Source organism: Rhinolophus sinicus, chromosome 16, assembly GCF_057876585.1.
Source record: "Rhinolophus sinicus isolate RSI-liver-muscle chromosome 16, RSI-T2T, whole genome shotgun sequence".
Lineage (NCBI taxonomy): Eukaryota > Metazoa > Chordata > Mammalia > Chiroptera > Rhinolophidae > Rhinolophus > Rhinolophus sinicus.
In genome coordinates, this window is record NC_142516.1 from 75,260,237 (window position 1) to 75,276,326 (window position 16,090).

Sequence of the window (16,090 nt, forward strand, 5' to 3'; positions counted from 1 at the left end):
AAGCAAAGTGCAAGTGAGACGGAAAAAGTCTAGAACCATATGATTTCATTCATATGTGGGATATGAAACTGAAAACAAAAAACAAAGACAAACAAACAAAAACTCATTGACAGATCACAGTATGGTGTTTACCAGAGGGAAAGGCTAGAAGAAAATGTGTAAATGAAGAGTCAAATATCTGCTGATAGAAGCAGATTTGACTTTGGGTGGTGAACACACAAACCAATATACAAATTATGCATCATAGACCGGTACACTTGAAACCTATATCACTTTATTAACCAATGTCACGTCAATAATTTAATAAAACATAAGAAAGAGGCAAGTAAAAGGAGCAAGAAAAATATGTATATAATGTACGATGTACATAAAATTCTAAAAAGGCAAAAGTATTGGGACTAAAATACACCAGTGCTTGACAGGGAAAGGGAAAGGGAGAGAAATATAACTGCAAAGAGCTACAAGGAAAGTTTTTGGGGTGACAAAAGTATTTTATATCATTATTTTGGCGGTAGTAATCACCTATAAACATTTCCAAACTCAGCAAATTATACACTAAACATTAGTGACATTTAATTTCTGTTAATTACCCCCCAATAAAAGTAATTTCAATATGAAGGAGAGAAGGAAAATGGAATTGCATTCAGAGGGAGTCAGGTGGTCAGGTCTGCTCACCCACGGAGACGAGGTGGCTGTAGATCTCCAGCATCACATCTCTGTAGAGGGCCCGCTGAGCAGGGCCCAAGTACTGCCACTCCTTCTGGGTGAACTCCACAGTCACGTCCTTGAAGGACACTGAGGCCTGTAACAGTATATTTCTTACTCAATCACAAGGGTTCAGAAACCAGTGACATGGCAAATACCTTTGCAAACTAATTTCTATCAGAATTATTGTTAAGAATTTAAAAGAAAATTTTATAAAGGACGCCTATGATGGCCTATCATTGTCTTACACTGTGAGGGTACTCACATAATTGGAACAAATATTAATCTCATGCCTGGATATATTTGTATTTATTTCTAAATTATATACCACAGACTGTCAGTTAATATACGAATCATAAAGTTTAGTGACTTGTCTTTTAGATAGTTTTATAACTAGGCTTCCTGTCATCTTTTCCTGTGCCCTAGTGAACTGTCCTGAGCACTCTCTAGGGTACACACACCCTCTTGGAGTTCTCGCTAGGGTAACGGAACCAACGAAGAGACACGAAGAGATACGGGTAAGCCCTGGAGGTCGTACGCATCATGAGACTTGGCCATCAGACACAGTGCTGTGCAAGAGCGGAGAAAGTTTCATTTAGGAAAATAGAGGAGACCAATTTAAGGACCTCGAGGGCATTACGCAAAGTGAAATAAGAAAGACAAATACCAGATGATCTTTCGAAAAGAAGGATGGACAATTATTTCGTGAATTGTTGCAACAATGTTGCTACCCTTCTTTGAATTCAGTGAGATTGTGCCTCATGAATTTGTACCACCTGGACAAACAATTAACCAAGTTGACTATTTGGAAGTGCTGAAAAGGCTTCGTGAAAACAGTTCCATCATCTGACCTTTCTTCCAACAATTCATGGCTCCTCCATCACAACAATATACCAGATCACAGGGCACTGCTGGTGAGGGAGTTTTTAGCCAGTAAATAAATAATTGTATTGGAAATCCCTCCCTACTCATCTGGTCGGGCCCCCGAGGACTTCTTTCTTTACCCTAAGATAAAGGAAATAGTGAAAGGAAGACATTTTGTTGACATTCAGGACATCAAGTGTAGTATGAAAACAGCTCTGATGGCCATTCCAAAAAAAGATTTCCAAAATTGCTTTGATGGGTAGACTAGGCGCTGGCATAGGTGAATAGCCTCCGAAGGGGAGTACTTCAAAGGTAGTGATACAGTGGTACCTGGGTTTTCGAACATAATTCGTTCCAGAAGACCTTTCAAGTTCTGAAACGTTCGAAAACCGCGGCCTGGGTTTCCCACAGAAAGTAATAAAAAGTGGATTAATCCATTCCAGACTTTTAAAATCAACCCCTAAAACAGAAATTTAGCATGAATTTTACTATCTATTGATACCACAGATTCATAAAATTTACGGCATTCATAAACCTAAATGTTCGTCAACGGTGACGTTCGAAAACTGAGATACTACTGTATTCAGCAATGAAGTACTTTTTCTAGAATGAGTTCGTTAACTTAACTGTCGGACCTAGTATCAGTGGAAACTACAAAGACACAAAAAAAACACCACAGTTCACACCGACAACAGATTGGTGATTGCCAGAGGTGAACGATGAAGGGTAGAGAAATGGATGAAGTGTTTTTGGTTTTTCCATTTCTGAATTACGGTATTTTCAACTTACAGTGGGTTTATCAGGAAGTAACCCCGTAATAAGCAGATGAGCATCTGCATACATGGGTCTCTGCCCCTGGTTCCAGCCACAGAGCTCCTATGTGGGGAGCCATGGTTTCTTGCAACCCTGAACCTTGCAGACTGGCTCGGTTTCTGCCCCCATAACATTGCCTCTGCCTCATCTGAGAGGCGCCTAACGGCTGCTGAGGAATGTGGTGGAAACGGCCAGTTCCCGGACACAGAAGACTAAGGGCTTTCTGGACAATTGGTAGGTTCTGTCTCCTTGAGATATTTACTTTTGTGAGTTTCAGTGACCTTGTATCTTCTATGTCAAAGTAAAGTTGAGGCTGGAAAGATTTACTTTCGCTGAGATAATGCATATCTTCTTCGTTTAACAGCACGTACTCAAACTGTATATATTGGTTAGAGATAATAAACTCAGGGCTTCAGCATGACTGAAGACCAGCCGCATTAGCATTTGTGTGTGTCTTTTATTTCATTCCCACTCCCCCATTCAGGTACTGATCGACTCGTGGCGGCTGGCCCGTCACACTTGGCGCCCGAACAGGGACCTGAATACGGTGGATAACAGTGAGGAACACCGCGTGGCAAGGGCCCAGCTCGTATAAGAGCTAATTTCAGTGGATGCGTGGTGAGTAAGGCACAATACCCCTCGGTCGAATGAATGTGTGAGTGAGTGATAGTTCTACGACTTCTTGTCACGGAGCTTGCTTGGGCCCTAATCTGCGGTTCCGGTTCTGTCATACGGCATAACGGCGACTGGACTTCTGTCCACCTGTTCGGGGGCTTATACCAAAGCGCCTTAGCCATGACAGATTTAGCTCCGCGAGGGGCACAGCCAGACGGGCATCAGAGTGTTTTCCTTGTTGATTGAAGGGCCGAGTTAGGGTGAAGGATGGGTCACGCTAGCAGCAAAGACCTGTATGTTAGAGGACTTAAGAAATTGCTTGCCGCCTGTGGCAGTCGGGTGAGCAGAGAACAGTTAGATAAGTTTTTAGAATTTGTAAAAGAAGTTTGTCCATGGTTTCCAGAAGAAGGCACTGTCAGTCTGGAAACTTGGGAGAAAGTGGGAGAGCAGTTACAAGATTATTATGCTGCCCACGGACCTCAGCAGATCCCTGTAGAAACATTCGGGTTGTGGACCTTGATTAGAGATTGTTTAGATCTCAGGCGTAAGAGCTGTAAACTAGAGAACGTGAAACAAGCTGGCAACGAAGAAATTCTTTCATCTGCCGCTTCTCTGGCAGAGAGAGAAAAGGGGGAGGAAGCCAAACCCACAGAAAAACTTTTTAAAGATACAGAGCCTATTTATCAGGAACCTCCGGTCGAGGACTGGGAAGATTTAGACCCTCAGGATCAGGAAGACTCAGAGGATGAAGCAGCCAAATATAATAGGGACAAATACCCTCCTTTGGTGGCTATGGCTCAAGAAGGCAGACAACCTGCAGGCACTACACTTTCTCTTGCAGATCAGATAAAGATGATTCAGGGACAGTTGATTGAACTTAAAGTTGCTGTGGACGAAGGAAATTGTCCTCGGGGTCCCCAGATTCCTTTTAGAGAGCAATGGAATCCTCGGGGCAAAGATCCCTCCATAGTTATTCCCTTTGCACCACCTCCTGAGGAGCTCTGTATGTGGGGTCCTCCGTTGCAGCCCCCAGTTTGGGACATGCCTACTAAGCCTCCGCCGGATTATGTTAAGCCAGGATCGGACTCTAATGTGCGTTCCCCTCTTCAAATGGCTTGTGAGGAAGCTCACAAGCAGGGGGAATCCACAGAACAATTTGGAGTATATCCTCTTTTTGACAGGCTTGACCAGGAAGGGAATAGGTTTAGAGAATGGAGGCCATTTCAATGGAAACAATTAAAAGAGTTAAAAGAGGCTTGTGTACAGTACGGCCCTATTGCCCCTTTCACCATGGCAATTCTGGATGCTTTGTCTAATGAAGCTACTCCTCCAGAGGATTGGAAGCATATTGCTCATGCTTGCCTTTCCGGGGGCGATTATCTTTTGTGGAAATCCGAGTTTTATGAAAATTGCAAGGAGAAAGCTAATCAGAATGCCTTAAGACAAATTCCCATCACTTTTGACATGTTAGCAGGAGAAGGCATATATGATGAATTAAGGAATCAGATGGACTTTGTGGCAGGAGCTTATGTTCAGACCACTGCTGCAGCAAAAGATGCCTGGCGTATGCTGCCAGATACTTCCCGCAAAGAGGAACATGTTTCTCAGATAAGGCAAGGACCCGATGAGCCCTTTCAAGATTTTGTATCTCGCCTCAATACAGCTGCAGGGCGGATTTTTGGGCCATCAATGGCCACTCAGTCCTTTATAACACAGCTTGCCTATGAGAATGCTAATTCTGCATGTCAAGCTGCTATTAGACCATTCAGAAAAAAGGGAACCTTATCCGATTATATTCGCTTGTGCTCTGATGTAGGTTCCTCTTTTACACAGGGCATAGCCATAGCGGCTGCTATTCAGGGAAAGCCTATGAAAGAAATACTGTATCAACAAGCAAGATTTAATGCAGGAAGTCGCTCTGGAGCTTGTTTTACTTGTGGCAAAAAGGGACATCGAGCTGCTCAATGCCCCCATAAAGGGGAATCTGAGAACTCGGCTGTTCCTGTGAGAAAGCCTCCAGATGTGTGTCCTAAATGCAGGAGAGGAAAACATTGGGCCAATGAATGCAAATCCAAAACAAACAAAAACGGAAAGCCGATTCAGGGAAACTGGGTGAGGGGCCAGCCCCAGGCCCCGAATCAACAATGTTATGGGGCACTTCAACTCCCAGAACAGATGCAGGGACAGAAAGGGAACAAACCTCTGAGAGGAAATACATTACAAATTTATTTCAGGCCACCTCAGGTAGCGCAGGATTGGACCTGTGTTCCACCACCGACATTGTACTAACTCCCGAGATGGGAATGCAAGCATTGCCCACAGGAATCTTTGGGCCACTACCACCAGAAACTGTAGGTTTATTATTAGGAAGAAGCAGTACCACTATAAAAGGGATTCAGGTTTCCCCGGGAGTTATTGATGAGGATTTTACCGGAGAAATTAAAATCATGACTCATTCACCCTTGAATGTTTCGACCATACCTGCTGGAACTCGCATAGCTCAGCTAATTATTTTGCCTCGTGTAAAAATAGGAAAAAATAGGCAAAATCAGGAACGTGGAGACCGAGGATTCGGTTCCTCTGATGTTTATTGGGTTCAGGAAATAAAAAGAGATCGACCTGTTTTGCAGCTTAAAATTAGTGGAAAAAGTTTTCAGGGACTTTTGGATACTGGCGCTGATGTCTCCTGTATATCTGCACAACACTGGCCATCTAACTGGCCGATGCAAAGCACTATTACAGATTTGCAGGGCATAGGACAATCTAATTCCCCTAAGCAAAGCAGTAATTTGTTGTCATGGCAGGATGAGGACGGACATCAAGGGACTTTCCAGCCATATATTATTCCCGGCCTGCCTGTTAATTTGTGGGGACGAGATATTATGAGTAATATGGGAGTCTATCTTTATAGCCCAAGCACTCAAGTAACCCAGCAAATGTTTGATCAAGGGCTTCTCCCAGGACAAGGCTTAGGCATTAAGGGACAGGGACGTCAGGAACCTATTTCGCCTAACCCTAATTTACAAAGAACAGGTCTGGGATATTTTCCCCAGGGGTCATAGATTTACGTGTACTCCACCAAAAAACTGCAGAAGCAATAACTTGGAAATCTGATATGCCTGTTTGGATAGATCAATGGCCCCTTACTCAAGAAAAAATATTAGCCGCTCAAGCGCTAGTACAGGAGCAGCTTGATAAAGGCCATGTAATTGAATCTACGTCGCCCTGGAATTCACCCATTTTTGTAATTAAGAAAAAATCAGGGAAATGGAGATTATTGCAAGATTTGAGAAAAGTAAATGAAACTATGGAAGTTATGGGTGCTCTCCAGCCAGGGTTACCTCATCCTTCTGCTATTCCAAAGGATACTTATAAAATAGTGCTAGATTTGAAAGACTGCTTTTATAATATACCACTCCATCCCCAAGATTGTAAAAGATTTGCCTTTAGCATTCCTAGTCCAAACTTCCAGGAACCTGTAAGAAGATATCAATGGAGAGTCCTTCCCCAAGGTATGGCCAATAGCCCTACCTTGTGTCAGAAGTTTGTTAGTAAAGCAATTGCTAACACCAGAAAACAGTTTCCTTCTGTGTATATCATTCATTATATGGATGACATCTTATTGGCTTGTAAAAAAGAAGGAATGTTGTTAGCTTGCTTTGCAGATATGAAAAAGAACCTTCTAGCCTCAGGTCTTATTATTGCACCTGAAAAAGTGCAAAGAAGTGAGCCTTATTCTTACTTGGGATGGCAGTTATTTGCTCAGTATTTCACTCCACAAAAAATAGAGCTTAGGAAAGATCATCTTAAATCTCTCAATGATTTTCAGAAACTGTTGGGAGATATTAATTGGCTACGCCCTTCTTTGGGATTAACTACTGGAGATCTTAAACCACTGTTTGAAATTTTAAAAGGAGATTCTGATCCGACCTCCTCCAGGTCTCTTACTGAGCCTGCAAGGAAGGCTCTTTCTAAGGTTGAGAAAGCCATTCAGCAACAGCATGTTTCCTTTTTAGATTATTCTAAACCTCTATATGTGTATGTTCTGGACACCAAGCATACACCCACAGCGGTGTTATGGCAAGAAGGACCACTTAGATGGATACACCTCCATGTGGCTGCTCAAAAGAATCTTACTCCTTATTATGAATTTGTGGCCAGTTTAATTCAGGAGAGCCGCCTAGAAGCTCGAAAATATTATGGAAAAGAGCCAGATTCTATTGTTATCCCTTTTACAAAAACACAAATTCAAGGCCTGATGCAGTTTACAAACAGTTTTCCTATTGCATTGGCTCATTTTGTGGGAACTTTGGATAATCATTATCCCAAGCATAAATTGCTTCAATTTTTTCAACATCATGATCCAATTTTTCCTTCAATAGTGTCACATACTCCTCTTCCTGCTGTACCTAATATTTTTACTGATGGATCTAGCAATGGTGTAGCTGTTTATGCGCTCAATGAAAAAGTCATCAAAAGAGTACAGACACCTCCTGCCTCAGCTCAGATAGTTGAGCTTCGAGCAGTTCATATGGTATTGCTTGACTTTGCTTCTCAGTCTTTTAATTTATTCTCTGACAGCCATTATGTGGTTCGTGCCATCAGGAATTTAGAAACGGTACCTTTTATTAGCACCAGTAATCCTGTTATTCAGGACCTGTTTCTTCAGATACAACAGGCCATTCAGCTACGCTGTAAGAAATTTTACATTGGCCATATTAGAGCTCATTCTAATCTTCCAGGTCCTTTAGCCTCAGGAAATCAAATTGCAGACTCTGCTACTCAGCTCATTGCCTTGACTCAAATAGAAAAGGCACAAAAGGCTCATAGCCTCCATCATCAAAATAGCCAGAGCTTGAGACTGCAGTATAAAATAACCAGAGAAGCAGCACGTCAGATAGTAAAACAGTATCCGGATTGTTCACATCTCCAACCTGTGCCTCATTATGGAGTCAACCCTCGAGGCCTGCGTCCTAATGACTTATGGCAAATGGATGTGACTCATATACCTGAATTTGGAAAGTTAAAATATGTTCATGTCTCTATTGATACCTTCTCCGGATTCGTTGTGGCCACGGCTCAGAATGGAGAAGCCACGTCCCATGTTATCAGACATTGTCTTGCTGCATTTGCCATGATTGGAACCCCTAAAAAACTTAAAACAGATAATGGCTCAGGTTATACCAGCAAAAAATTTTTTCTATTTTGCCAGCAATTTTCGATCAATCATGTTACTGGCATTCCTTACAATCCCCAAGGACAAGGGATTGTTGAGCGCACTCATGGTACATTGAAAGTTAATTTGCATAAAATAAAAAAGGGGGAGTTATATCCCCTGACGCCTCATAATTATCTGTCTCATTCTCTCTTTATTCAAAATTTCTTGACCTTGGATGCCCATGGTAAAAGTGCTGCGGAACGCTTTTGGCATCCTTCTACTGCCCCTCAGGCTTTAGTCAAATGGAAAGATCCACTTACGGGCTCTTGGCAAGGCCCAGATCCAGTCCTCATATGGGGACGAGGACATGTATGTATTTTTCCACAGGATGCAGAAGGCCCTCGGTGGCTGCCAGAACGATTGGTGCGACATGTGGACCCTCTACCTACTGATGAGGCTGATAGTCCTCAGCAATGCAGAAGACGACCAGACGTATTGGGCCTATGTACCTGATCCACCAATCCTCCACCCCGCAGTGTGGGACGGTCCTGAGATTCCAGTCTATGTTAATGACACCCATGCCTTAGGACTGCCCTCTGATGGACACATGAAACAGCATTTGGAAAAGAAGTTCACTTATAATGGTATAGGAATAGGTTTGCCTATTTGTATTGCAAAAAATAGGTCTACATCTGGGTGCTTGCGCAGTTCTCCTGTCACTATGCACATTAATGACTCTTTAGTTGGATGGACTATTCGTCTTAACATGCTAGGCGATTGGTCTGGAGGACGCAAGATAAATCTGCCCATCCCTCCATCGCGTCCATCTTGCAATAAAAGATTGAAATTGAATATTGAGACTGTCCCATGGAGAGACTGTCCTGGCAATGATCCTGTTCGTTATGACATCCCCGGGACAAACAGATATATCATTGACTGGTCAAGAAGTAACCGGTCAGGATGGACCAGAGAACTGACTTCTGGACTTTGGACTTCTGATACGCAGTATCAGCAAAATTCACTATGGAGGCTTATGGGAGCAATGGATAAGGTTGAAACCAGGCTCTCTCTGCCCATGAGGATTTTGGAAGACGGAACTAGGGATTGGACTATTGTTACTGAGACTGTTAATGTATCTGCTTGTGTTCCTTCTCCTTATGCGCTGTTGATTGGAAATGTTAATGTACACTTTGTAGGAAATCAATTTAATGTATCTTGTAGCAATTGTTCTTTAGCAAATTGTATTTCTTGGGTACCATCAGGAACTCATGTTATGATACTTAAACAACCATCTTTTGTTATGCTTCCTGTTAATATTTCTGGACCTTGGTATGCTGAAAGAAGTTTGCAGATTTTCAAAGAAATTGAGTATGCTTTGAGTAGGCAAAAGCGGTTTATTGGACTTCTAATTACAGGAATTATGGCTTTGGTTACTATTATTGCAACTGCTGCTACAGCAGCTGTGGCTCTTTCTCAGACTATTCAAAATGCTCATTATGTTAATACTCTTTCAAAAAATGTTACTTTAGCTTTATGGACCCAAGAAGCTATTGGTGAGAAATTAGAGCAAAAAGTGAATGCCCTTTATGATACAGTTCAGTATATGGGAAATGTGATTCAGGGTATGAAAGTTAAATCTCATTTAGAGTGTCATGCAGAATATCATTGGATATGTGTCACTTCTAAAAAGTATAATAATAGTCAATATGATTGGAATCGGGTTCGTTTACATCTTCAAGGAATTTGGCATAATGCTAATTTGTCTTTAGATATGCTTCAGCTTCATGATAAAGTTCAAAGTATGAGAGAAGCTGAACCCTTAAAATTTGATGCAGCTCAGGCTGCCTCTGAGTTTGTTGATGTTCTTAGGAGTGTTTTGCCCTCTATGCCTTATATTACCCATTCTGTTATAATATTTCTTACATTGGGCATCTGTGTCTGCTTGGTTCTGTGCCTACTCCCCATCCTCATCAGATGTTTCATCAGCAGGATGTTAGACTTACGAGCTGACATCCATCAGCTTGAGCTTAAGGCAAAGCCTTAAGTCTTTCTCCCCCATGCATTTAGAGGGGCGGGATAGCCAAAGACGGGTAAGTACTTGGGAGCCGCTTCAACACCTAAGACAGGGCTTATATAATAAAATATGAGTACCAAAGACGGGTAAATTGAGGCTGGCGTCCTGAGACACCTAAGTCAGGCACCGTCACCTCGCCATCCTGGCTGGATGGACTTTGCTATTATAAAATAAAAAAGGGGGAGATGTGGGGAGTCATGGTTTCTTGCAACCCTGAACCTTGCAGACTGGCTCGGTTTCTGCCCCCATAACATTGCCTCTGCCTTATCTGAGAGGCGCCTAACGGCTGCTGAGGAATGTGGTGGAAACGGCCAGTTCCCGGACACAGAAGACTAAGGGCTTTCTGGACAATTGGTAGGTTCTGTCTCCTTGAGATATTTACTTTTGTGAGTTTCAGTGACCTTGTATCTTCTATGTCAAACTAAAGTTGAGGCTGGAAAGATTTACTTTCGCTGAGATAATGCATATCTTCTTCGTTTAACTGCACGTACTCAAACTGTATATATTGGTTAGAGATAATAAACTCAGGGCTTCAGCATGACTGAAGACCAGCCGCATTAGCATTTGTGTGTGTCTTTTATTTCATTCCCACTCCCCCATTCAGGTACTGATCGACTCATGGCGGCTGGCCCGTCACACTCCTAAAACCCTTGTAAGTGCCTAACTGATAGGAGCACCTGGAGCATCATTTGTTTTAATGAGGTGACTGTAGGTGGGCTCCAGAATCGGCACTGGTCGGTCACCAGAGAGACCAGGCCATAATCGGAAGCGTGGAATGTTCAGCCCTGCCTCCACTTCCGTACAGAGAAGAGAGAGGCTCAAAATAAAGTTAAGAACTGATCACTAGGCCGGCCCGATGGCTCAGGAGGTTAGAGCTCCATGCTCCTAACTCCGAAGGCTGCCGGTTAGATTCCCACATGGGCCAGTGGGCTCTCAACCACAAGGTTGCTGGTTCGATTCCTCAACTCCCACAAGGGATGGTGGGCAGCAACCCCTGCAACTAAGATTGAACATGGCACCTTGAGCTGAGCTGAGCTGCCTCCCGATGGCTCAGTTGGTTGGAGCGTGGGCTGTCAACCACAAGGTTGCCAGTTCGATTCCTCGACTCCCACAAGGGATGGTGGGCAGCAACCCCTGCAACTAAGATTGAACATGGCACCTTGAGCTGAGCTGAGCTGCCTCCCGATGGCTCAGTTGGTTGGAGCGTGGGCTGTCAACCACAAGGTTGCCAGTTCGATTCCTCAACTCCCACAAGGGATGGTGGGCAGCAACCCCTGCAACTAAAATTGAACACGGCACCTTGAGCTGAGATGCTGCTGAGCTCCCAGATGGTTCAGCTGGTTAGAGCGCGTCCTCTCAACCACAAGGTTGCCGGTTTCGACTCCCGCAAGGGATGGTGGGCTGTGCCCCCTGCAACTAGCAACGGCCACTGGACCTGGAGCTGAGCTGCACCCTCCACAACTAAGATTGAAAGGACAACTTGACTTGGAAAAAAGTCCTGGAAATACACACTGTTCCCAAACAAAGTTCTGTTCCCTTTCAACAATAAAAAAAAAAAAAAAATCTTTAAAAAAAGAAATGAATTATGCCTATATGATGACTAGTCCATAAAAACCCCAAAAGTACATATTTAGAGAGCCTCTAGGTTGGGTTGCTGAACATAACAGTAATGTGTAAGGAGAGGGATGCACCCCAACTCCATGGGGACAAAAGCTGCTGTGCTCAGGACACTCACCCTATGTATCTCTTCATCTGGTTGTTCACCTGTATCCTATACCATGTCCATTAATATACCGATAATTGCCTTTCCCTCAGTTCTGTGAGCTGCTCTAGCAAATTAATCAAACCCCAGGAGGGGGTCCTGGGAACCTCAGATGTATAGCCCAAGGTCAGAAGCACAGATGACAACTGGGAAATGCAGTTGGTACCTGCAGTGGGGTGGGAGCAGTGCTGTAGAACTGAGCCCTTTACTGTGGGATCTCAAGCTATCTCTAGGCAGATGGTATCAGATGAATTAAACTGTAAGACGTCTGGCCAGTGTTCCAGACACTTACTTGCGGGGGGGACAAAACCCACACACTTGGTGACCAGAAGCATCAGAAGTAACATATCCTGTGTGAGTAGCAAGGAGACACACAGAACGGAAGACTACTGGGTTTCTCTAAATCACCCATGAGCTGAGGTAAAAGAACTAAAGGAAGGGGATGGGCAGAGGGTCGCAGTGAGGAAGATGTTCTTCATTTATACTTAAGAGATCTATCAACGTAGAGATGGAACTATACACTGCGCTGTTGGATGCATGACTTTGGAACATAAAAGGGAGGTCTAAAACTGATGTATAGCGTCACTGCAACCACACGCAAAATTAGAGCACATTTTGAAGATACAAAGGTATACACTAAAACTTCCATGAAGAGGTAAAGGATTTTACACTATCCAATACAATTACAAAAAAGCAAAAGTTGGGGAAATGCACAATACCAATTTCAAGACTTATATGAAAGGAACAGTATTCAAGGGAGTATAGTATTAGCAAAAGGACTGACACACATCAACAGAAGAGAATACTGACTCGAGAAACAGAACCACAAATAATATAAAATCAAATGATTCCCCACAAAGGTGTCAAAGAAATTCCGTGGAGAAGGTATTTATATTCTTTGCAGCAAATATTGTTGGAATATCAAACATGCATAAGCAAAAGTAAACAATCTTGATCTATACCTTGCACCATAAAAGTTAATGCTAAAGATCACAAACTGTAATTATAAAACTTACAAAAACAGGACAGAAAATCATTGTGACCTTGGCTTAGGAAGATTTTTTTACATATGACCAAAAAGCATAACAAAAGGAAAAGACTAAAAATTTGAAAACTTGATTGAACAGTCTGCTCTTTAAAAAATACATGGTGAGAGAAAAACATAGAAGAGACCTATGATCTTTAATAAACATATTTGGTACTCAAAATCTTCACACATCAATCCCCTGCAAACAACATGTAATTTGCATGAAATAAAATACAGGGGAAAAAAACATTACACAAAGGAAACCAAAAAAAGGATGAGAGACACATTCTTTTTATGAGGCTAATATAAACATATCACCAAAATTGGATGGAAACACGGGAAAAGGAAATGATACGCTCGCTTAACTGTGATACAGATACTCATTTATAAGTACAAGCAGAAATATCCCAGCCAACTCATCAGCAAGTAGGGTGTACACAGGAAATCAACCATGAATTAATATTGGAACATTCATTTGCTGCTCACGATATGTATACGTTAAAAGAAATAAGCTATAGCTTTATTTAATGGATACAGGAAAAGTATTTAATATAATTGCAAGTACATTCATGACTAAACTAACATCTAAACAAAGCGGCAATTACATGGAATATACGAATTAAAGGTTATCTACCAAGAGCCACTGCAAACATCAAGAGCTAATGCTAAAACTGTGTATTTTCTCTCAAGACTGGCTTTATTTCTACTTCTCTTTTGCATTGAATATGTGGACACTTATGAACCTCATAAATCCATCACAATGCAAAGTAGGAAATGAACAAAGTGCTCACCTGAGATGTGTTCATTCTGCTGCTCTGGGGAGACTGTAGAGAACTGGGGAGGTTCGACTGGGAGGCCAAAGAAGGACCGTGCAGGGGTAGCACCATCTGTCCAAATGAGACGGGAAGTGGACACGTCGACTAAATGGTACAGCTTTTCACTGACTCAACTTCTCTCTGGTTAAAAAACAATGTACTTGATTTTCTGAATGATTAACATAAACAACTTAGTTACATTAAAGTACATAAAGGATAAGGCACTGCTCTTTCACTAACATTTACATAAAATACTCAGGCTGCATCATTTAACTCTTTTCCAATTAATACTGTTTATATCTCCAAGGAGAAAATCTTCAGAAAGCCCAGTAAAAGGAGTATAGAGGGTTTGAGGGCAAGAATATTTCAGTTTAGTTTTAAATGGATTATATTTTCTCAAATGGCCCTTTTCGTAAGATATTTCTGCTGACTTACCTGTGAGAACGTGAACTGCAGTTGTTTTCCTCCTGGTTCTGTCATAAACTGCCTGACCCTTGATAAGTCACTGAAACTCTCTGGTCCAATTTCTTTAAAGCTTTCAAGAGTCAAAAGGACATCAGCATGGAAACCCTTCATGAACCATCGTTTTGGGATTCTCTGAGGTCAGGACAAGTCAATAATGTCGCATGGGCACAGGTGAGAGCGGCACAGTGTTGTAAAAAGTGAAATACAGGGGATCATCGAGCAAAACTGGGGACAGAATTTCCATCGTGTGTCTGGTTGCCCCTTACCCCAGACCTCACCCTCACAAGGTCTCCCACAAAATGACCTTCCCTGGGCAGCGTATCCCTGAGCCACCCCAGCTCACCCCTCTCTCAAAGCTGATCCAAATTATCCACTGTTATACCAGTGTGGTGGCTACAGCACATGACAATATCTCCAAATCTGGCCAAAGGGATCAAGAACTTATGACCGTGCAAAGTTAGGCCCTGCTGCTTCCTGTGTTCTTTTGCCTCAGCTCTGAAGCTTTGGTGAGGAGAGTAAGAACAGGGCTGGTCTCTTCCAGGGAACATTCCCGTTCCTGGAGCCCTCCCGATTCCTACATCACAGGAGCTGCTTTGTTCTAAAGTAAGTCCTTCCCAAAATATGGGACCTGGCTCTGGGAAATAAATTCACATTAGGGCCACAAACCTGACACTCTTGGAATGCCTAAAATTTCAGACTTAAAACACAGACTACCTGCCAGTGCAGGAAGAGCTAGGAGCCTCTGTCTGACCTAAGGATTCTGATGACACCAGAAATTCCGGAATACACCTGACAGTGCTGAGAGTCCATTAACATTCACTTCCAGTTTTACCCACACGTCTGTAAGCACAGGTCACTCTCTTAAGTGCTGTGAACGGTGTAATGATGGTTTTAGGTAGGTGTGGCATTTAGATATATCCTGAGATTTAAAGCACATCTGCTCCTAATTCGGAGCTCCATCATCCCGAGCTTGTGAGAAGAGCAATACGCTCAACCTCGGCCTCGGTTGCTTTCTTTTATTCTAATGCAGATGGTTATGCCTACCTCATATATTGGATGTGAGGTTTACAAAAGCCACCCAGTGAAGAGAAAGACCTAAGTACCTTCTGAATATAATCGTAGTCGCCATTTACTCAGTTGGCTAGTTGCTTTATAAGCGAGAACTTCTCTCTCAAAACGCAATTATTTTTCAATGAGAAATCGGACTGAGGCAGGTTCCTTCTGTCGGCCCTGCCAACAGGTGACAGAGCTGGACTTTAACCGGTAGTTTTAGCCCCAGAGCTCGTCTCTCACGCAGACTCACCGCCTGCGCTTTCTGGCTCTCACCGTCTCATTATAACCGCACTTTCCCCTCCTGCCGCTAAAACCGGATTTTCTCCCGACCAGCGGCTGCCGGGCCGCGCACAAGGTCCCTGCACCCCGTCCCGCACAGGGACGTGCTCCTGACGGGGCTCAGTCCCATCTGCGCCACGGGAACCGAAAGGCAGGGGTCCCCCCAACAGGTACCCGCGGGCTCTGCACTGAAGATCCCGCCGGGGGGATTCCCGTGACCTCCCGTCCCCTCCTCCACAGACACAAGTCCCCACGCGCTTCAAGCTGGGCCCAGGTCGCCCAGATTCCCCTTCACCCCCGCGCTCTACCTTTACACGCGAACCACCATGCCCACGAGGCAGACCAGCTCTACCAGGTGCGCTCCGCGTGACCAAGGTCCGTGCGGAAGCCGGGAGGCGGGACTAGAGCTGCACGGAGGCCGACAGAGGCCGGAAGACTCGTTCCCAGGGTCCTGCGCGGC

At 43.5% G+C, this 16,090-nt stretch overlaps 2 protein-coding genes across 2 annotated transcripts in view; one reads left to right on the forward strand and one right to left on the reverse strand.

The window, feature by feature from the left end:
• Positions 1-16,090, reverse strand: part of LOC148755044 (uncharacterized) — a 35,785-nt gene extending 19,695 nt beyond the window's left edge. Inside the window, 4 exon segments of the mRNA XM_088792860.1 lie at positions 676-802; positions 13,810-13,905; positions 14,269-14,430; positions 15,939-16,090. Of these exon segments, the coding sequence (XP_088648986.1) occupies positions 676-802; positions 13,810-13,905; positions 14,269-14,409 (364 nt within the window). The 5' untranslated portion in view covers positions 14,410-14,430; positions 15,939-16,090.
• Positions 4,462-8,817, forward strand: LOC148755045 (endogenous retrovirus group K member 8 Gag polyprotein-like). The gene is made up of 3 exons (XM_088792994.1): positions 4,462-4,880; positions 6,026-6,030; positions 8,496-8,817. Exons 1-3 carry the CDS (start codon positions 4,462-4,464, stop codon positions 8,666-8,668), a joined length of 597 nt encoding a protein of 198 aa, XP_088649120.1. The 3' UTR covers positions 8,669-8,817.

Bases quoted from the DNA above. Each gene is read 5' to 3' on its own strand.
- LOC148755045 (XM_088792994.1), top strand. From the start codon at position 4,462: ATGTTAGCAGGAGAAGGCATATATGATGAATTAAGGAATCAGATGGAC.